This window comes from Aulonocara sp. 'chitande type north' Nkhata Bay, linkage group LG13 (assembly GCF_057382095.1).
Source record: "Aulonocara sp. 'chitande type north' Nkhata Bay isolate Kocher_YH1m ecotype deep benthic linkage group LG13, A_spYH_male_GT1.1, whole genome shotgun sequence".
Taxonomy (NCBI): Eukaryota; Metazoa; Chordata; class Actinopteri; order Cichliformes; family Cichlidae; genus Aulonocara; species Aulonocara sp. 'chitande type north' Nkhata Bay.
Window position 1 is genome coordinate 29,035,081 of NC_141356.1, and position 22,500 is coordinate 29,057,580.

The window sequence follows — 22,500 nt, forward strand, 5'->3', positions numbered from 1 at the left end:
AAAAAAAAAATTTTTGATGAAAAAGTCAGAATTCTGAGAAAAACGTCAGAATTCTGACTTTAATCCCAGAATTCTGACTTTTTTCTCAGATTAGGGCCACTGGAAAAAAAATCTGAGAAAAAGTCAGAATTCTGGGATTAAAGTCAGAATTCTGACATTTTTCTGAGATTTCTGAAAAAAAAATTTTGATGAAAAAGTCAGAATTCTGAGAAAAACGTCAGAATTCTGACTTTAATCCCAGAATTCTGACTTTTTTCTCAGATTAGGGCCACTGGAAAAAAAATCTGAGAAAAATCAGAATCAGAATCAGAATCAGAATCAGAAACTTTATTGTCATTGTCATGAGAACAACGAAAAAAGTCCAAATTCTGAGAAAAAAGTCAGAATTCTGGGATTAAAGTCAGAATTCTGACTTTTTTCTCAGAATTCGGGAAAAGAAGAAAAAAAAAAAAAAGACGTGCCCACTTTTCCCCCCCCCGTGTGGCCCTAATCCTATTCCGTACTTTAGAACCCAAACTTTCACAGATATTTTCAAAAGTAGACTACATGGCTACATCCGTGATTTTATGAGAATTAAAACACCGGAATCCACAGACAAAGAGGGGTGATTAATTGCTTTTGTCTAAATTTTGCATTTGTTGCATAGTGACCAGCAAAAGATGTCTGCAGAACATAAAAGTATCACGTCACAGCGAAGTTAACATTAAAGGTTTTGGTTAAAGAATTTTATCACTTCAACACTTATCCAAAGAGATATTTGTGAAAAATGTATTAAAATTTATTTGTTAACAAAAGGTAACACTTTAATAGTAAATTGACTGACTTACTCTAGTTTTGTTTTCATTTGATTCAGTTTAGTTTTTTGTTTGTTTCTTTACTGGACAATGAAATTGTAATTCTTAATTTTTCCCAATAACTTTTCAGTAAACACATATTAAAATGATTATAAAGTTAATGTAAAGTTGTATCTAATATTTGAAAATGGTTTATAAATGTTGTGTAAACTATCTAGAGCCATTTGGATAATAACAAGTTATTATTATTATGAAGTTAAAACAGTTATTAGTTTACTTTAGGCAGGTGGCGTGGCACTGACATAAAACACAACAGTGAGCCTAAAGTGTCATGGTCATGCCCTATTTCACTGTTTTCTCATATTTATTTGCACTAGCTATTATATTGTGGTTAGGGTTTAAAAAACACCAAGTTAAAGAGTTTTAGGACATGTGAGAATAAAGATGTCACATGGCTGGGAGAAGCATCAACTGTGGCTTATACCTGCCTAGTTATTCAAGAGTTCTTTATTTAACTACAGATTAAGAATAAAGACTTACTAATTTTGTTGAGACATGTGAAGTTAGTTCAGACAGGTGAAAATAATAGTATGTGAATTTAATTAACTTTGCTTTTTGTCCCCATTCTCTCAGTGCTCATTACCTTTAAATGGAGCCACACACTGGCAGAAGTAATTACCAGGCTGGTCAATGCAAGTGGCTCCATTCTTGCAGGGAGATGAAGCACACTCGTCAATGTCGAGTTCACATGTTGTACCTTTGACGGGAAAGAACACAACTTGATAAATATGCTATGCCGAAGAGTGATCGACGTAAACATTCAGTAATTCAACCAATTAAAAATGACCTTTTCTGTATTATTATCTATGCTGTACCGCATGTTCTTGCTGTTACTTTACATCAATCTTTCACCTGACGAAGAAAAGCAAATTGAATGTGGATAAACAACATGTACTTTTGGCATTCTTTGTGGGGAGGGGATATTGCGGACCTTAATGCTACACACAGAGAATGAAAGAAGTGCTAAACAGAGCTATAATACCATAAAGGGTTTCCTGCTGTGCTGCAGCAACGTAGCTGGAGCAGCAAGAACATCCTCTTTCTATTTTATATATCATTTGTCAACATGCAAAAAGAAAAAAGTTTTAAATGCATAATCCTTAAGAATTTTAGAAAGAAGAGAAATCACCTCCTTTGTGCGTGTAAGATTTCACAGGATTGAGCACTGCACCACTTCTATTTTTGGGTCTGCACTGTGAGAATTATTAGCAAACTGCTAGGAAACAGTTCAAAAGCCATTGTTGTCGTTGACCTTTAAGTTTGGGAGTCTTACCTGTGGTTTAATCTACAGTCAACTTTGCACTATAAACAGTGAGCATCGTAGCACCACATGTAAAGCAAAAAGCACTACAGGATAAGATGAGTGCAAACGTAACACCGCTCTACTAATTGCTCCTAAATAACCATGACCATTTTACACCTAAATACAACAAAGCAGAGGAATGACTATGGCTGTAGATTCATGTTCACATGTTAGTGCGAGTCTGAACTATAAACTGCTAGCATAAACGTACAGTACAGTGCTTCATAGCCCAAGATCTGTTGCAGATTTAGTACTTGTTCAACCTCAGAGACATGTTCACGTCCACAACCCCCATTTTTGTGAAGTTTTATTGCTTCTCTGTTTATTTGTACTGGAAAACTATTCACACATTATGCAAAATAAATATATGTATAGGATGTCACATCACACATTACAGAAGTATTCACATAAAGTGCATTCACTGACCTGCAAAGCCAGACATACAGAGACATCCGTAGGCATGAACTAGGTCAACACAAGTGGCATTGTGCAGGCAGGGAGAGGACGTGCACTCGTCTATGTTGACTTCACAGTAGATGCCTATAATGTTAACAAGCAGCAGCAGTCACAAATGGTCAAAAAGTGCCATACAGCACAGATTTGACTGAAGGAAAGAAATATGTTTTATTTGGCATGACGGTTAAATGTGTATATGCATGTATGCTCAACAGGTAATTTTGACTATGCCTACATAGTTGCATTAACAACCATGAGCAGGTGTACATAATAAAATGATTGATGGGCACACACACATTCTATAGAATACAGACTATTGACTTGCTGTTCTGTCCTTGTTTTTTGCTCAAAATAGAGAGCAGATTAGCAGCAAACTAACCAAGCAGCAAGATGATTTTTTTCCTTCACTATCGCTGTTTCGCACATTTACTCTCTGTAAGCTTTAGAGGAGGCTGTTACATAGTGTGAAATGCCAAAATGATAACGGGTCTTTGAATTACACCAACATTCCATGTAATTACAGTGTACTGTTTGTGCTGCACTTGTAACACTATAAACAATAGAGCTGTTTTTTTTTAACCTCATCTCCTCCTTTGTGGATCTTTTCTAAAGATTTGCATGGTGGAAGCATTAACACATCGGATTAGTCTTGCTGCCCATAGTGACGGTCAGCTTTCCCAGAAATAATTATCTAAGTGATCTCTCTTTAGCACAGTCGAGACATCCAAGTTTTTGTGGGTTTTTTTCAAAGTTTTTGTCCAGTAATGAATGCTACATGACATTTTATTAAAGCAGATTTGCTAAGACATATGTTCTATTATATTCTGGGAATTTATTCTGATTTTGGTGACTCAATTACGTCTTTAATTAAAAAAAGAGAATAACACTTTTCAAGTCAGTATTTGGTAAAATTTATGAAGTTTCCTCTAGATTTCAGTTCAGAAAACCCATGAAATGTCAATATCAAAGCCTTTTAGATTTTATTTAGATAAACACTGACATCTTATGAGTTTATGAATCCCTTATTGTGCTAATGACAATACCAAACAAACATTTCTACTTTGCACAGATGTATTAAATAATCTGTGAAAATTTTAATGGCAGCATTGAAGTTCTCAGAAGGATAAACATCCTCTGGCTCTCCTCTGACAACACAGACTACATTTTTATACCTCTGATTAGCAAGAGTGTAGTTGGGTTAAAGTAAACACTGCTTTTGCTTATTTTACTCAACACTTATGTTAAAAATAGCCACATCTGGAGGCATCAAATCCAAAGATATTTGTTTCCAAAAATCCAAAAATTACATTTACAGCAAGGAAATATTTACACAATTTTAGCATTACAATTTAAACTTACTGTATTACCTATTTAAGGAAACATTTTTCAAGAGCTATGACTATAAGACATTAAATACATTCAGTGAAACTTCAGAAGCACCACATCCAACCTTGAGCCTGTAAAGTTTTATGCACTTTAAGATCATTTTCATACTTCAGCTGTGGGCAATAAACTCTTAACACTTTGATTTTTCTCAAAATTGGATCACAAATCAAACTGCTAGCACTGTTTAATAAATATTTTAAAATACATTTTAAGGAAGCTGTAAATATATAGTAATAAAACAGAACAAGAAAAAAATACATATTTGTGTATTAAATTAATATATGATCTTACATTCATGGCATTGTGTCAAAAACAAACATACATTTTCCGTGTTGCATTAACAATAAATTACATAATATATGGATATTATATTTTTACTATGCTTGCTAATGTTTATAGACATTTGCCAGTTATTTCGAGTGACTCTTGCTCAGCTTTATTTTCATAGGTCACACATATAAGTTTGAGCAGTCATGGTAAGAACCATATAAAATACCTGTGATCCCAGGGGGACACTGGCAGCTGAATGAGTTGAGCTCATCTACGCAGGAGCCTCCATTGCGACAAGGCTGGCTGAGACATTCATTCACTTCAATCTCACAATTATTTCCTAAGAAAATATAAAAGAAGGACTGCATGTTGACAAATTGCTTCTGTGAATAAAATGCCACTTTAACTCACAAAGAATAACTTCAAGATAGCTTTCACTTACCAATAAATCCTGGTGCACAGAAGCAATTGTAGCCGTTCAAAGTGTCTTTACAAATGCTCAGGACTCCACATGGCTCTTTTTCACAGTCATCAATGTTTATCTCACAAAACTGGCCTGTTAAACCTGTGGAAAAAGGGTGAGAGTTTCTACGGGATCTCTCATTTTTACATTGCATTTCTTTAAAGTTATCCCTTTAGGATGCTTGATAACATACCGTTGTTGTTTTTTTTAAATCTCTGAAAGTTATATTATTTATCTCTATAACTCGAGAAAATGACAAAACGTACACTGAGTGTACTATTGTTAAGGAAAAACAAAAATGTAAATATTTATGTGGAATTTTGGACTCTGAAACAGTGTTTTTGGGACTTTTCTGCACATATTTTATTGTGCAACGTTGCACATGTGCACACATGAGCAAGATAAGCTGATACCATAAAAAAGAAATGCATAGTACCCACAATGGTTTGGAAGAAGAAGACTGCGAGGAAGCAAATGTTAATAACAGAGCAGGGTTAAATAAAATTCCAAAATGTCTTTGTGTTTCATGTTAAGGGAAGACATGCGGTTATTGTTGCAGTGTGTTATAGGAGAAATAATTAATGAAAACATAAGCCTTTTTACAAGAAAACCCCAAAGTGCACCTTTTAAGCATAAAATCAACATGCATTAAAAATGTAAGATGTTTGTCATGAGCATGTTTGGTTTGAGGCTTTTTATAACTACAATTTTCTTCTGTTTTAAAAAACCCCAAAAAAACCAACTGGTTTTACTTTCAAATGAAAACACAGCACTTCATACAAGCAATGAACCCTCAGTGCCTTCCACACTGTTCACTTAAAGCTATGAAAGAACTTCTTAGAGAAGGAAATTAGTCATTCGAGATGTTGTAGGTAGACGACAGTTGATTGCTAATGAAATTGTTTTAGCATTTCTAAACAATTTGCAAAGATTGTCCTATTTTATTAACATTTTACTAAGTACCAAAATTATCAGTGTGATCTGGAGGTTTAAACATTTGTTATAACAATTCTTTGTGGCCACTGCTAGTACAGTAAGTGCGGCAATCACCAGTACAGGTTGCATTTTTTATCAAATAGAAATGAAGTAATGACTGCAATTTCGGATTGAAATATTTCATGTTATAATAATAGATGTGCTTACTTGTATTTTATCAAAGGGATACATTGCTAAAGGAACACTTGTGGAGTCTACGTGGGCAAAGAGGAATCCTAAACGTCACCACTGCTTTGAAGTCAGCTCACAACCTGATGAACTGAGCCTTGACTTACACATTTCATAAGACTGTTATGTGTTGTTGCTTAAGGCCAAAGAGATTAGACTCCCACAGAGAAGAAAGCTGAACAAGTAAAAGGCTCACACTGGGAGTGTGTCTGCTATATACATGATTCATTCAAGGAAATGCCGCACCTGAAACAAGCCCCTGCAGAGTGATGAACCCACCTGGTAAACAATCACACTTGAACCCTCCTGATAGATTGACACACGCTGAACCATGTTGACACAGGCCATCAACGCAGTGGTTTATAGGTGTTTTGCAGTGCCGCCCAGTGTACCCATGTTGACACACACATCTAGAAGTATTTTCCAGCTTTTCACAGAGGATGGTTCCCTCGGGGTTGCAGGGATTTGACACACATTGGTTTACCGATGAGGAGCAATCTTTGCCAAGGTATCCTGTAAGAGGTGGGATCAAAGGCATGGTTGATGCTATGTGCTGTGTACAGTAAGCTGTTCCACATCTGTCAAAAATCATGAATTGTGATTTCATGTAAATATGTCATTGCCAGGATTTTTAGTCCTTGCTGACTTGCATAATTCAACCAGTCAGCGTATATATCAATAAAGCCAAAGAGAGACTTCAGAAATAGTACAGGAAAACATACAGTCAGCCTTTTCACCAATCTGAATATGTGTATATTGGCTTCTAATGATATTCAATTGGAGGTAAAATATGTGTTGATTATTCCACAGAAAACAACAACAGTGATATGTTTTAATGTGCACTAACGACTGAAGTTACAAAAGGGATTGGGCGTCTAATTAAGTGATGCTCACTGTGGCTACATCGATTAAATAACTTAATACTATTTTTTATGAAGCCCACTGTTCAACATTTATAGATTAGTGACTGGAGCAATGAGTACGTCTGATCAATATGTCAAAACAAAGATTAAATAAATGTATGCCAGTCTGCTGTGTAAAGGCTCGTTCAATACCTGCCGGACAAATGCACTGCGTTTCCCCAGTCAAGCTGTAGGAGCAGGTTCCTCCATTTTTGCAGAGGTCTGGTGTACACGGAGAGTCGGACAATGAACAATTTTTTCCTGAAAAGGTAAACATTGTTAACAAGATTGTTAATTTATCAAGGTGATGACGAACGATAGGACTGGAAACGTACAGAAACGTCTCAACAAGGTGACACACAAATGAATTTGACTGTAGCGAGGAAAGACCATTAAAGTGAGAAGTGTGTGTTTTAGTAATGAAGTCAGTAGGGGAGATAATGCTGTGTAATTGCCATATCTTTGCACTTTTAGTGTCTATCAAGTTTTTTTTCTCACCGCTGAAAGCACACATAGTTTATTGAAAAATATGTTTGGGTTTTCTTTGTTAAACATATATGGGTTGGAATGAAAGTTTCATTAATATCCTAATTTAAAAAAACTAAATGAACATGTATTAGTTAGGGAAATTACCCAAAGTAATTTAAATGTTTGCACTTTGTGCTTATTAAGAGGATAAAGTGCTGTTTTGGATTTCTGTACCACATGTTCTATATGTAGACAGATTTATCCAATATTCAGCTTATACGTGTGGATTTTTAATTATCAATTAGATACACTCTTACATTAGTAAAGCCAGATATTTTAATGGTTATAGCTGTTTAACATTCATTGAACTAGGCTATGTTCATCAAGGCCCACTGTGAAAATGATAACACAGATAACTCGCCAGTAAAGCCCGCAGGACAGATGCACTCATAGTCTGCAACCAGGTCAATACATGTGGAGTTATTGGTGCAGACACATTCATCATAGTTGATTTCACAGTTCAGCCCCTTAAATCCTCGTATGGAAAGAAAAGCAAAAATCACATATCAGATATGGTGTGTGAATGTCAGTAAACACCAGACTTGAAAAGATACTAATTACCCATAAATTACAACCCAAAGCAATTTATGGCTTTCATCTAATTTTACATGACTTTTTCCACAAGTTAACAAGGTAGAGAATACACTGTGCCACAGGAAAATAAGATGTATGTTTTCACTCTGCGTGCTCACCTGTTTATGATTTTTTTTCATGGTGGTTAATTCTGAGTTATCTCACTACATTTGATATTTAAAAAATTAAAAGGTTGAAGTCATCATGTAAAAGTGAATGCTGCCAATTTCTGACATTTTAGTCCCTCATAAATATATTCCACCGTGTGGTCACGCTACAAAATGACTATCATTAGCACTGTCACACACTGCAGCTACAGGAGGCCCATGACTAATGCTTGGCTATCAGCACCATCGGTGCAGGTCAAATTCTCATCATTTCTCAAACTGACCATGGAACCAATTTCCACCTCTCTCCAAGTCATAAAATTTGACAATTATCCTGACTTCATTAAAAATGCATAACAGGCTTCACCCACAATCACAGATTAATCAGAGGTATGTCTCACAGGTAAGATGTCAACCGGACCAAGAAATTACAGGAAAAATAGGTGTGATTTATTTCTTTTACACTAATGACACACGTGACAATTTCTGATTGAATGATTTTATGTGATCGGAGAAATCTAAGCAAATACTTGCCAACCTTGAACTGCAAACCAGGAGATTCAAAATGTTTAACTGAATATTATCCTGAGTAAAGCTAGCAATCAGCTTTGTATGGTTAAAAAAAAAAAAACAGCTGTTGGGGAGAGTACAGTACCTTTACACAGATTTTAATTGAATTCTGCTCTTAGCTCTATTAGCTTCGTTTCAATTTTGACAAAATTCTATCCTGACAAATGAGACAGGGAACAATAATCTTATGTAGTTATGCTGGAATTGAGTCCTTGCAGATTCCGTGAAGGCCTGTGTGGATAACACTAGTTATTTCATTTTTGTTCAGGACAAATCCAATAGATCTAAGAGAGTCTGTGCTGCAATGCAATGCACAAGAATTCCACTGTTCACTTGAAAGCAATAAACTTACTGAATGTACCGTGCATTCTTCTGACATAGTGAAAAGATTTTTTGTGCAGGGGAGAGGAATCTGGAGGGGTTGGTTCAGTTCATTTCATGCATTAATGAGCTCATAAGATGAGAATTTTGGAGAAACTGCTGTAAGGTAGATAAAAATATGTGTTGCAATTGCTAAAATTATTCAAAATACAGTAAACTATTACAGATGTTTTGATTCTTGAGATTAAAACTGAAGTAGATATCACTGTGAAATTAGAGCTCGGCTACTTTAAAAAAGGCAGAAGAAGCGACAAAGCAATTAAGAAAAATTCTTTACCACATTCAATTCTGTTTAAACAAAGTATTATGTCTTACAGTAAGTATCAGTCTACAGTAAAGTACACAAATGGTGATGGTGCCCTCATTTTGTCACCTGGATACTTTTATAAGAGTTTTCCTTGTAGCAAAAAATAAAAAGCCTCGCTTCGCGAATCACTTGAATCGCAGCTGCAGTGAAAATAAGTCAATGTCTTTTCATCTCTGCTTGCCCATTTATCCCTAAGAATAAGAAAACGACCTCCAAATGGAAAAAAGAAAAGAATGTAAAAGTGTTTCTGAATAGCTATTTCATTTAAACCATGGTTATAACTTTAGGGCTGCAATTGCTTGACTGCCCACTTAAAAACCAACAAAGTCTGAATAAGCAATATAATGATATTATCTTGACTTTTGGGACATATAATTGCATTACAACTTACCCTCTGAGCATAAGCACTGATACATGTCAATGCCATCCACGCAAATGCCACCATTCTGACATGGGTTTGACTGGCACTCATTAAGATTTACTTCACAAAACGACCCTCCAAACCCTGCAGCATATGTAGAAAGAAAGAAAGAAAAAAAAAAAAAGCGTTATTTGAATCCTTTTTGGCTGGTTTTATTTCTCAGTCAATTAGGATCAGCATGACTTTGTTTTCACAAACAAAAGCTGGTTTTCAAAGCTCGTATTGATTCAAAGAACTTGCTGGGCACATGCAGACTCAGCTCACTGGATCATTTAATCATGTTTAATAAGAGGCAGTCATTGCCCTTCTGATTTATTACATTAAACAAGCCAAATCCAGTGATTTTTAAGATCAAAGTCAATCAATACACAAAGAGAACCGCATAAAACAAATAACATGCATCAGCGCACACATGTAAGCACACTCACGCGGGCCATTACAAAGAGGAAACATGCCAGTGTTTTAAGCACATTATTTCTGGTGCTACACAAGCTGTGTGTGGGTTAATGTCCCACTTATCTGCCACAGAGTAGTTGTTTGAGTGTACACAATGTTTCACACACAGTTATCCAAATGTAACGGTCTGAAGATGACCTTCACAATTAGAAATTTAGCAAAGATTAAAAGGACAAGGAATTTGTCTTACTGCAGGAAAAGAAGTTTATAAGTTTGCACAATAAAAGTCATGGGGTTAAAACGAAGAGAAACAGAAGAAAACAAACCCAGCTGCTGTGTTCTACAATCCTGAGTTAAATAACTTCATTCACTAAACTCTCTTAATGTAATGCCAGTGCAAAATGAAACATTTCCCAATCAACTTTCATGTTTTATTCATATAGAAATTACACATTTGCATGCAAAATCGACCAATCTGAGTTCATTCTCAGACCACGGATGGGTGTGCTTTAGCGTATGTACTAAATATTAGGTCAAAAAGTTGGCAGCGTGGGATAGTGAGTATAGTGAGGGGCATGAGTAACATGTTTTACAACACCTTAGGCTCAAAAGCATTAGATAATATGGATGCCAAGACTGTCGACAAGAAATATCTAAACAAAACAGCACCTCACAGCTTGCCCTTGAGAAGTGTTTTAGGGAGAGCAGCTAGCTGCAGGTTGCTTGCATTTACATAAGAAATCACTCACGATCCTTCACTGTGACATCTGCCGAGCATAAATGCAACGGGGGTAATGAAGTTACGGTTATTGATTAGGTTACATGGACTTTTATGTAACAACCATTCGTTTGCAGAGATAGAGGTGCTGCTGAGGACTAGTGTTGGCTGAATTATGACTGGTATGGCTAGCAAATGTTTATTATTCCAAGTACCCTAACTGCATCCAGAAAAAAAAAACTGCATGATTCCCCTTGTGTGTACTTACACAGCACCAAACTCACACACGCTACTGACTTGTAAGTCTCTGAAGCCTGGATAACCCTGGCAAGCTTCAGAGTATCTTAGAGATCAAGCCCCTTCCACTTACTCTTGTCTTATCCCTGTCACTTCTGGCAGCGACATGCTGTGATAACAGTGACATCCACATGGAAGGGAATCCAAGAGATTTGACTGACACACAAACAAAATTAAGTTTTTGGGTTTTTTTTTTAAGAAACCGTGACATCATCCTTTGAAAATCAGCATTTTTTTATCAGACAGTTTGGAACTTAAAAAACATAATGCATCAGTGTAGGTGCAAATTTTAATATATGATCTAAAAGAAGAAATTTTTCTGCAGTAAAGTAAGGCATGAAGTGATGATCTTTCTAATGAAATAATAATTTGCAGAGAACTGACATTTGCGAAGCTTAATTTACCAGTGAGTCAGTGGAGGCAATTTCATTTTTATGTAATTTTTTTCACTGTAAATATGTGGACAAATAAACAGGCAAAACACAGATTTGTGTGCTTACTTTTAACCTGTTAAAAGACTTGCTCACCTCTTTCACATGTGCAAGAGAAATTCTGTCCATCCTTGGTCTTGGTGCATTTTAATGTATGTTCACTGCACATTCCAAACGAGCAAAGGTCAATATCCAAAGAGCAATCTTTCCCCTTGAACCCTGAAACAATGCAAAAGCAAAAATCAGCAAAACCTTGAGGAATCAAGGCACAAGCATTGAATACATAAACACACAAAATGCAACACACCTTTATGGCTGCATGTTTTATTAGATAAAGACAGCTTTTATTCAGCAGATTAATGGACGTATTGATTTTTCTCCTTGCAATCTACCTGCTATGCAGTATGCTAATTGAGTGAATCATTGACAGGGACCTACCACACCGGACTGATCTATATCACATTATCTACCCCTACACACGCACATCTGCATGTCACTGATAGATACCTCTGTCAATATCTACTGCTGCAAATAAAGAACAGACAGATTTGGAGACTGGTATGCATTAAACGTTTCCAAAAATAGATAAATATGAATGGGAAGAGTCTTAAAATAGATCACCTTTTAATATGGGCAAAACTAATATGGAGTAATACTGAAAAAATATGATAGTGCTAGTCTAGTTATATTTCCATCGCAAATATCTGTGTGAAGTTGCCGTCAGTTCTCTTGGATTGTGTAATGCATTTAGCTAGAAGTGGACTTCACTTTCTTTAGACTGTAACCTGAATCCAGACCAGCTTACTTTCCACCAGCACATCTGATGACCTTCCAACTACCCTTTTTCCCCATTAAATTATGTATTACCTTGGCTAGTTAATGGACAGCTATTGCCTCCAACAGAGTGTTTCAGAAGTGTTTAATAACCAATTGTGCATGCAGTTCACTCTGAGGTTAATGTTGCATGAAGGAATGTCACATTTACAGTGTCACCATCTCCAAGTGGGACTCCCTATCCTATCTGACACCTACTAGTGGCTCAGTCCTCAGATGAATGAAAAAAAATTATAAAAAATTTCTTCTGGTTTCAAAATTCATACCCACAAGATATTCTAATGAAACACGCATTTACATTGAGTAAGTTTTGGGTTTAGCCTTCATTAATGATCTGCTTGTTAGGTAACATGGTAGAGTACAAACTATACTCTCTGGCCACATTGTTAGGTATAACTGTTCAGAGCTATCTAATTAGCCAATCAATTACAAGGTAAGAATTCAATGCATTTAGGAACGTAGACATGGTCAAGAAGATCTGCTGAACGTCAAACCGAACATCGGAATCGAGAATAAAGGTGTATTAAATGACTTTGAACATGGCAAGGTTGTTGGAGCCAGATGGGCAGAGCAGTTCAGAAACTGCTGATCTACTGGGATTTTATACACAGCCAGGTCTAAAGTTTACAGAGAATGGTCCAAAAAAAGAGCGGCAGTTCTCTTGGTGAAAGTGCCTTGTTCATGTCAGAGGACAGAGGTGAATGGTCAGGCTGCTAGGACAGGCAAAGTCACCCAAAGAACCATGCATTAGAACCAAGGTATGCAGAAGATCCTCACTGAGCACACAATCCACTGGGTGCCACTCCTGTGAGCTGATAACGGGAAACTGAGGCTACAATTCATACAGGCTCACCAAAACTGCACAACAGAAAATTAGAAAAAAGGTTGCCGTGTCTGGTAAGTGTCAGTTTCTGTTCAGACAACCAAATGGTAGGGTGTAAGCATAGATCCATTTTTGGCTTGTAGGCAGTGGTGTGTGGAATATTTTCTTGGCACAGATTGAGACCCTTAATACCAACTCTTCCAATGGCTATTTGAAGCAGAATATCACGTCATGTCACAAAGCTCAAATCATCTCAAACTGCTTTCTTGAATAAGTTTGTTGTACTTAAATGTCAGGTACTAGCAAGGTGCATCCAACAAAGTGGTCACTGAGTTCATACACAATTCAATTCAGGTAATCTGCCATAACACCATTTAGCCTTTAGTTCATGTTAAATGTTAATAATCCAACTAGCTGCATTTGTATGAATCAGTTTAGGTCTTGCACATTTACACCTTGGTTTATTTTACAACATTCTCAATTCCTTAAAATTTGGTGCACTTTTTTTTTTTTTTTTTTTTTTTTTTTTTTAAATTGGAACAGCGAGACGTCAGTGCTGTATTGCAATATTATTTTGCTATTTCTTCTTAACTAAAATATTATATCTTCAGAATGTGGGCAGTTGCTGAGTTAAACAAGTACCATCTTCACAGAACTTGGGAATCCCCCAGGAAATACAGCTGCGATCAACAAATGAGCACAACTGCCAATCAGTGTGTGTGTTTACCCATCTAGATGCAGCTTAAACTTTTTTTTCTGTCTCTAAAAAAACCACATTTATAAGACTGGCCAGTCTTGATTGAATAATCTTTACAACTCTTCTAATCTAATTCTGTTTCATATACATTTGGAAAAAAAATTAAATACTGTCACCCAATTCAAGCTAAACTGGAAAACACATATATGATGGACTGTAGCTCCAAACAAGACAAGGTGGCAGGAATGGACTTGAACACAAACAGGAGATCTTGTCTGATTCTTTTTGTGTGCTTTTTGTAGTAGGAAGCATGTATGTTTGACAGATTATCTAATTAAATTTCTCACGGGATAAAGTGATCAAAAGCACCTGTCTGTAAATCTGTCAGTGAAATTATAACCGTAATGGAACCATTACTCACACACTGGTGTTCTGTTTTTGACAAAATCTAATTTGAGAAAAAGGCAGAAAATAATAAGATCAGATTATTTACAGTGATGCATTTTTTAATATCCGCAAGGCCATAAAATACACGTATAACAGGCGCTGTTTCAAGTTACTTTTAATTCAACTACATGTGTTTATTTATTTGTTTATTCAGCGCCTTGAGGCAACTGTGGTTGGGATTTGGTGCTTAAAAAAAAATGAACCAAAATGACTTGAATTGCATATTGTATACAACTTTTCTACTATTTTATATATTAAGAAAAAAATGGGCAAAATGACCTACTGCTCGACACCAAAGTGTTTTTTCTTGTCCGGTCAGCACCTATGTTTTGTGGGATTTATTTTCAAATATTTATCTGTAAATCCTGTTTTGTGGATTGTGATTGTTTGCAGTTCAATGTGACATTGGACGTGTTATGCCAAGCGGCCTGGCTGTGGCATTCTGACGCGCAATCAAGTAATGAATCAGTATTTTATTACCACTGCTCTCGAAGGACTACAGCACCTCCCTCTCTCATGGACTGATTATGGACCCTTCTTATAACATTTGTTATAAATATGCTAAATGTGGAAAACCTGATTAAAGAACAAGCTCACACCTACAGTAAGCAGAAGCTGAATCACTGTATATGTGGACAAATCAGTGTTTTACAAAACAGGAAAGGCCGTATCTTTTTTCTGGGTTTACTGGCAATCAGTTTCAACCGTGGTTATAAAAAGTAAATTTTAAAATGCTAACAGTTATTTTTTGTAACCCCAATCTGCAATACCAATTTATAGTTGCCTCAGGTAGAACCTTTTTCTTGCATTGAAACTTTCTGAAGAACAAAGATCTCTGGTAACTTTGTGCATTTTAAACAAAAAAGTGAGAAGCAAAGAAAGAAGTTGGATGTAACTGCAAGAAATTTCAGCTATTCCCATGGTAAACGATAGAGAAAATTAATAGCATGATATTTTTATAAACATACTTAGTTATACACAAGTAGACGATACTTACCAGTTGGACAGTGACAAATGAAGTCATTTATCAGATCCATACATGAACCTCCATTTAGACAAGGCTGTGGCCAGCAATCATTTACATTTTCAGAGCAGATCCTTCCTGCAGGGGTTTATACAGTATTACAGGACAAAACAAAACACTTTAAATATGTCTCTACCACAGATGTGACTGTCAGCCTGCCAGTTTAACAATTATTCCAGTGAAGTCCAACACGTGACTCATATTTGCAACCAGAACAACAATCAGAACATATGCAGTACAAATTTCTGCTTATTGTCCTCGAATCACATCAATAAACCAGCACCTGGTTTTATTTCATGAGGCAGCTGATTACTTCTGATTCTAGCGGCTTAAAATGTGATTGAATGATTATGTGTTCAGCATGTTGCTGCTTGCGTGCATGCATAAATGCCGTAGCCCTGGTTTTAGTATCCTCAGGGCAAGAGTTAGGAACGGAATTGATTAAAGATTTTTACTGACAAATTTAAAGCTGCGCCAGGTCTGGCCTCTGGCAATATTTCAGCCCTCTTAGTTCTCGGTGAGCCAGAGAGCTCAGAGAACTAACAGCCAGACATCCTCGGGCACTGCTCGTCTATCTGCACGGCTGTCTATACCAAAGGTAATTGTACTTTCACCATCATGACCCCATACACTGGTAGGCACTCCCTTAATCATGTACTGTAAGGTACTCAGATAATTAAAGCATCTGCTGACTGTACCTGCACATACATTCTCTACTAGATATTGTATACCCAGTTCAATAGTAAATCAGCCACCCCCATTAGCTTAGCTAACTGATTTTACTTTAATTCACCGCTGTTTACACATTCACATCACTTGTAAATCAGGTTGGTACTGAATAAGTAATATGTGAAGTAGCTTTAAAAAATTTTGTTTTTGTTTATCTCTTTATGCAAATAATTCAGGGACCACAGTGATGTATACTCTGAGAGCTGTTAGAGTGTTCAGATTATAAAACCACTGATGCGATATTCTTAATCTCTTGTATTGCTCTTTAGATACAGGTGATCCAACCGAATGTCAAACTAGCAAATGATGCAGTGAACGACGGTCAAGTTAAGGTTGATGTTTTCACACAGGAGTTTAGCTGCTCCTCTCTATTGACCTACCACAGCAGCTGCACCATCACTTGCAAAGCCAATAAGCCATGCACGTAGCATTTCTTCAGAGGCCCCTTAACAGCAAGGGTTTCTAACAGCAGTATATGAGACAGCAGCCCCAGTGCACAAGTGCAATTCAACAACTTGAAATGAGAAGCTGCAAATCTCTCCTTTGTACGGAATTCTGATGTAGGTGATCAGGCGTGTGTTTGACACTCTGTAGGAATGTTTCTAGGATTTTTCCTCACACTCTGAATCTTTTTCATTTTTGTTATTTAGCTAACAGTTATTTTCACTCTGCAGTGCTTAGTGATATAATGAAAAGTTGGAATGGAACCGGATACACGTGGGAAAAAAGTAATTCGGTGAAGGCAGCAAGATGTCGACCATATATAGATAAAGTGGGGGGAAAAAGATTAAGAAAACTCAAAGAAGTCCTGTGAAAAAGTAAGTACATCATTTGAGGACACTTTATTAGGCAACTTTATTAAAGCTGAAGTTTTGGCTGTTTGCTGGTCTTGTTAACACAAAGCTGCATGAATGGCTGATTCTTTGATTAAGTGATTCTTTGCTTTCTGCCACAGATTTGCTGCTGTGCTTGGGATCACTGCCCTGTTGTTTGGGTCGAGCCAATTTCTTTCAAGCTTTGGGTCTCGGACAGATGGCCTCACATTTGACCTTCTATTATTATAGAGGTGTTCACAATTACTAATGATCAGTCAGTAAAACACACTTCCTCATCCCCCCTTGCTGTTACTTACCATCTTAATTTACATGGATGCAGTAAGGGGGAACGTTTTTCACAGGACTGCAAAGAGTCATGTAAAAAATTTCTCTTTAACATGACTGCCTATAAAATTTTAATTTTATTGCTTTACTCATTAAAAATTATGATAAACTTGCTAATTATATGTTCCATAATTAGCACACTAAAAACTGCTCGAGAACCTCATATTCCTGTCACTGGTACTATTAATGATTGTAAACAGCACTGCATTCACATCAGATGGTCTCATACCCTCAAATCCTGGGGGACAGTGGCACCGATAATCACTGATTAGGTCCACACAGGTGGCACCATTTAAACAAGGGAGGCTGTGGCACTCATTTATTTCCACTTCGCAAAGCGGTCCTTCGAATCCAAGCATGCAACGGCAGGTGAAGTTATACTGCTGGTCCAGACAAAAACCATGTTCAGAGCAGCGGTGGTCAACACAGTAATCAATGTCCTCTTCACAGTAGATGCCTGTGTATCCTCTAGGACAAAGGCAGCTAGCAACAGATCAAAGAGAATCTCTTAATACTGTATAGAGTTAGAAGAATTCTTTCAAGCCTGAAGGAAAAGAGCAGTAAATGTAACAGCTTTTACAATCATTGACATTCTGGTGGCAGAACAGCCCCAAGACCATCAGGATTTGAACACTAACCTGTAACCATCAATCTCATCCATACAAGTGCCTCCATTTTGACACCCATGTTCAATACAGTCGTTGACATTTACGCGGCAGTCCTGCCCAGACCATCCAGGGGTACAGATGCATCGATAAGCATTGCTGTTATTTAACACACAGCGTCCTCCAAAGGCACAAGGCTGTTGATTGGAAATAGATGTTTTTAGATACACAAATCATGAAACAAGATATGCTCTTTCATGTGCAACTCTTTTATTTTGTATGATATTTTAAATGGGGCTGAGCTTATTCAGATTAAAGAAAATATAACCATCTTTTTTTTCTCCGAATCATTTCTTGCCCCTGGATCCCTGAAAATGAGCTTCATTAAAATAGCACGACAAAGTCATGAATACTGATTCATGCTTTATACTGGGGTCACTCGGGATTCCATGTAGCAGCTACATGTCATACAAGACAAGATCAATGGTCACTGAAGGCTAAACCTCCCGAGAGGAAATAAAAGTACACCTGCCAGCATGTGGATGCCACCGGGGAAAAACAAAGGGGCAGGGGAAAAGCTTGCTTGTGGAAAGGTCTATAATACAGGCATCATGGCACTTCTGTACAAGGGCCAACACAAGCATTGCTACACAGTGAGCGATCATCTCCATCTGTCATCTGAAGCACTTTCTCTGTTTACGCATACATAATATACACATACAAACATATACATCCAAATCAGGAGGCCTTTTCAGTTCTGTAAATGTGCAAACGTTGTTCATGCCAAACACAATCCAAAAATCCTGCCAAAGACAATTCCAGCGTTGCTTTCCTCCAACATAATTTCTTATGTACTATATATGGAAACTGCATTTAAAAAAAAAAATCTAAGATTTACTACACTGTTAACTAACTGTTAACATTATGCTTTTTATTGTTTTTATTTTTCGCACAGCGAATGTCACCAGCGCAGCCGCAACATCCGATGATTGCTATGTTTAGGGATTTTCACTTGGTGCCAATCTTCTATTCATAAAAGAAAACCATTATGAAAGAATATTCACCATTTCAGAAAAAACACTGACTCTCTGAAACCCACACCTTCTGAAGTTTTAGTTTGTCGAGATATGTCGCAGTTATATCCAAAACTTTGTCTAGCATAAAAAAATAAAACAAATCCACAAAATGATATTACTGAGAAGTGAGCTTATTTATATTTGCAGACAGTAGACGAGGACAAAAAAAGCACGTCAAGATTTTTTTTACACACCTGAAGGTGCTGAGGACAGGGTACACAGCAGGTATACTCAAGCCCATAAGGGAGATCCAAACACTCAGTATTTGGTGGGCATGTGTTGTTGGACAGGGCACAAGCATCTATGTCAACTTCACAACTCTTTCCTTGAAAACCTGCAAGAAAAGATGTAATACATGCAATCTGACTCGAGCGATGCTGGACCACAAAAAACAGAAGTCCTGAAATCAGTGCCACTAGTATCTAATATAAGTCATGGAATTAAGGCTGCTCCTCTATATATTTAAGAAACAAGGGCAAAACTGACCCAATTGTGGGTCAGCGGGAGGATTGGCCCCATTTTGAAGCTCGGTCGATGATGCTCAGTGTCCTCCACCCCCCTATCTGCCTTCTGAATTTTTAATTTAAACCTGAACAGGCAAACCCTAGTAATGCGCTTTCATTTCCTCCTCTTTCTTGCTCTGTTGAAAAAAATGCATATCTGTATACCGTACTTTGTGGCTGATAAAAAAGGTTTACTGTATCAGAGCAGACCTTTTTCCTACAAGAAACAAGAAATAATATCTGATGTTTGCTGTGCAAGAGGGTACACTTAGCATACCCTTTAAGTATATTTGAAGCGAGTGAATACTGCATTACTTTGACCCTACACATGTGCTGTTCTATTATGTTTAAACAACATAATATAGTCAAAAGCAGGATGTGCTTTAAAAAAAGGTCACAGTTACAGTGGTTTATAATTTCAGCCATGCACCAAGATTTTTCTTAGTACTCTGGTCCAGCAGTCTGTGGGCTATTTTTTCACATGGCAGAACTCCCTTCACCATAAGAAGATGCAGCAGATGAGGCATATGAGCGGAAGAAGCTTAGGTTTACTGAGATAACAGATGAGATTTAGCAGCAACGCTGGAAAGCCAGGGTATGCCCTGTGGAATTTTGTTACCATGGATCTGCGGCCACATCTAGTACCAGTTTACTCAGGGAGTTAGGGATTCATGATCAGGGATTATGGCAGGCTGCAGAGGCAGTTTCAGAGGCTGCGGAAAAGAACAACTAATGGGAACGGCGGAAAAGAAAAGACAACAGCTTGTGTGCAAAGTATGGATATCTCATATTAAATATAGGAGATAGAGGAAAATATGTGTGTTACGTAAGCTGTCCAACATCACTATAGCGGCTCTGTAATCATCTTACATGTTTAAGAGCTTTTTGGATTAGGCCTACATTGTGCAATATTGACATAGTGTTGATATCAACAGTAAAAGGGGAATTACGGCTATCAGAGGCAGATATTTTAAATATGTTTGTCCCTAAATATTCAGCCTGGCTGGTGTAGAGGGGTACAGTCCTGCTCAGCCCACAGAGCAGGTGTAACGGGGGTGGGACACGGTAACTGTTGAGCCTTATAGGGTGTCATGGGTGCAGTTCAACTTGACATCTGTGATGGGAGGTTCCCACTCAGTCCAAACAATGACATAACCATCAGCCCTCCCCTCTCTGCTCAGACACTACAGTAATCCCCCCAAAAGGACAGTCATGTCTAAAGCTAAAGAAAAATACAACTCAAAGTAGTGCTCATAGGATTGTTTTCTGCTTCTTTTTTTTTTTTAAATTGCTGGTCAGAGAATGAAATTGAGGATTCTCATTAAGACTACCAGCATGGTGGATACTAGGATGAGCCTCACTGTGGTGTGTTCTCCCATATTTAAGAAATTCATATTTGTTAACATAGTTTCATTATGCTTTAAAGGTTTGATGCAAGGGTCAGTAATTGTATCTTTTATAGTAACAGTAGAAGCAATAATTTAATTGACAAAATTCTAATAATAATGATCTGATGACTACAGTACACTCACCGGCCACCTCATTAGTTACACCTTGCTGTACTGGGCTGGACTTCTTTTTGCCTTCAAAACTGCCTTAATCCTTTGTGGCATAGTTTTACAAGGCGCTGGAAACCATTCCTCAATAATTTGAGCCATACTGATATTAAGATGTGATGCTAGTGGAGGCGAGAATAGAGAACTCCTGCAGGAAGCAGCCATCAGTAGATGGTATGCTGTGGTCAAAAACGGATAGACATGGCCAGTAACAACAGTGTTTAAACAAAGCTCAATTGGTATTAAGATGAAAAAGTCTAATGAGAATATTTTGCCCAAAACCATTACAACATGTGGTTTATGGAAAAATTCTACTAACTCAGTGATGCAGCAGAAATTGAGACACATCAGATATATCAAAAATATTCTGCTGTTCATTTCTGACAGTCCATCCATGCTATCTGTAGTCTCAGTTTCCTGTACTTAGAAGACTGGTACCCAGTGTGGTCTCCTGCTGTTGTGTTTAAGTTTGGTATGTTGTGTTCAGAGATGCTCTTTTGGTTGGTTGGTGGTTTTGGCTTGGTACAACCTTGGTGGTAATGAGTGGTTACTTGAGTTATTGCTGGCCTTCTATCAGCTCAAAGGATTCTGGTCATTCTAATCTAACAATAACGAGGTATTTTCACTCGAGAACTGCTGCTCAATGGAAAGTTTCACTGTTTTGGGGCCATTCTCTCGAAACCCTAGAGAGAGTAATGTGGGAAAATCTCAGTAGATCAGCAGTTTCTGAAGTAATCAGACCAGCTCGTCTGGCACTAACAACCATGCCAACTTCAAAGTCACTGAAATTACCTTTGTTCTCCATTGCTCAGTTTGGACTTTCTTGACCATATTTACATGCCTAAATGCATCGAGCTGCTGATTGACTAATTAGATATTTGTGTCAATAAGCATTTGAATACCTTTAGTTAATTCAGTGTATATATGAAGCTTTTTATGGTTAGGGTATGTGGTTATGTTCATCACATACATGTGCTTCTACAAGTTCCACCAGTTTGTGTGTGGTCCTTAAAAAGTAAATAAAAGGTGTTCTGCTTCTCAACACCTCTAAAAGAATAAGCAGTGTAGGAAATAGATGAATTAATAATACTCCAAGCTCTACTGTATCATTCACAGTCTTAGACAATGGGGAGTTATACCTTTGATACTTCAAGGACTGGCAGTTCATCAGTTGCTAAAAATACAATGCCACCTCTGAATGTCACCTTAAATTGTGACTCTAATGTGGCTTGCTTCAGCAACTGATGAGGCGAACAGACTCTGTGACCTGTGTGTCATTAACACTGATGTTGTGCTTTAATGTTTAATTGAACAAGAGTGAACAAACAGAGTTTCATTACCATGAGTGTTACATTTCCCCTAAGAGTCTACAACAGCTAAAAATAACAGTAGCAAATTCTTGCGAGAGAAGCGTCACCTGGACACAGAGATGCTCTGCCCACCATGTCTCGGGTCTCTATATGCAGTGAAATGTTCCAGTAAAGTGGGCAAAAGCAACTGCCAGACACAGAAACTGTGC

General features: G+C 37.3%; 1 protein-coding gene across 2 annotated transcripts in view; it reads right to left on the minus strand.

The window, feature by feature from the left end:
* Nucleotides 1–22,500, minus strand: part of eys (EGF-like photoreceptor maintenance factor) — a 196,468-nt gene that overhangs the window by 149,574 nt on the left and 24,394 nt on the right. For both annotated transcript variants that reach the window (XM_086259752.1, XM_086259751.1), the window contains 12 exons: nucleotides 19,117–19,256; nucleotides 17,880–18,043; nucleotides 17,471–17,724; nucleotides 15,326–15,430; nucleotides 11,624–11,746; nucleotides 9,656–9,769; nucleotides 6,952–7,059; nucleotides 6,176–6,409; nucleotides 4,712–4,834; nucleotides 4,496–4,609; nucleotides 2,584–2,697; nucleotides 1,438–1,551 (listed from right to left, as the gene is read on the minus strand). In XM_086259752.1, coding sequence (XP_086115878.1) covers nucleotides 1,438–1,551; nucleotides 2,584–2,697; nucleotides 4,496–4,609; nucleotides 4,712–4,834; nucleotides 6,176–6,409; nucleotides 6,952–7,059; nucleotides 9,656–9,769; nucleotides 11,624–11,746; nucleotides 15,326–15,430; nucleotides 17,471–17,724; nucleotides 17,880–18,043; nucleotides 19,117–19,256 — 1,707 coding nt within the window. The remainder of the gene's footprint in view (nucleotides 1–1,437; nucleotides 1,552–2,583; nucleotides 2,698–4,495; nucleotides 4,610–4,711; nucleotides 4,835–6,175; nucleotides 6,410–6,951; nucleotides 7,060–9,655; nucleotides 9,770–11,623; nucleotides 11,747–15,325; nucleotides 15,431–17,470; nucleotides 17,725–17,879; nucleotides 18,044–19,116; nucleotides 19,257–22,500) is intronic.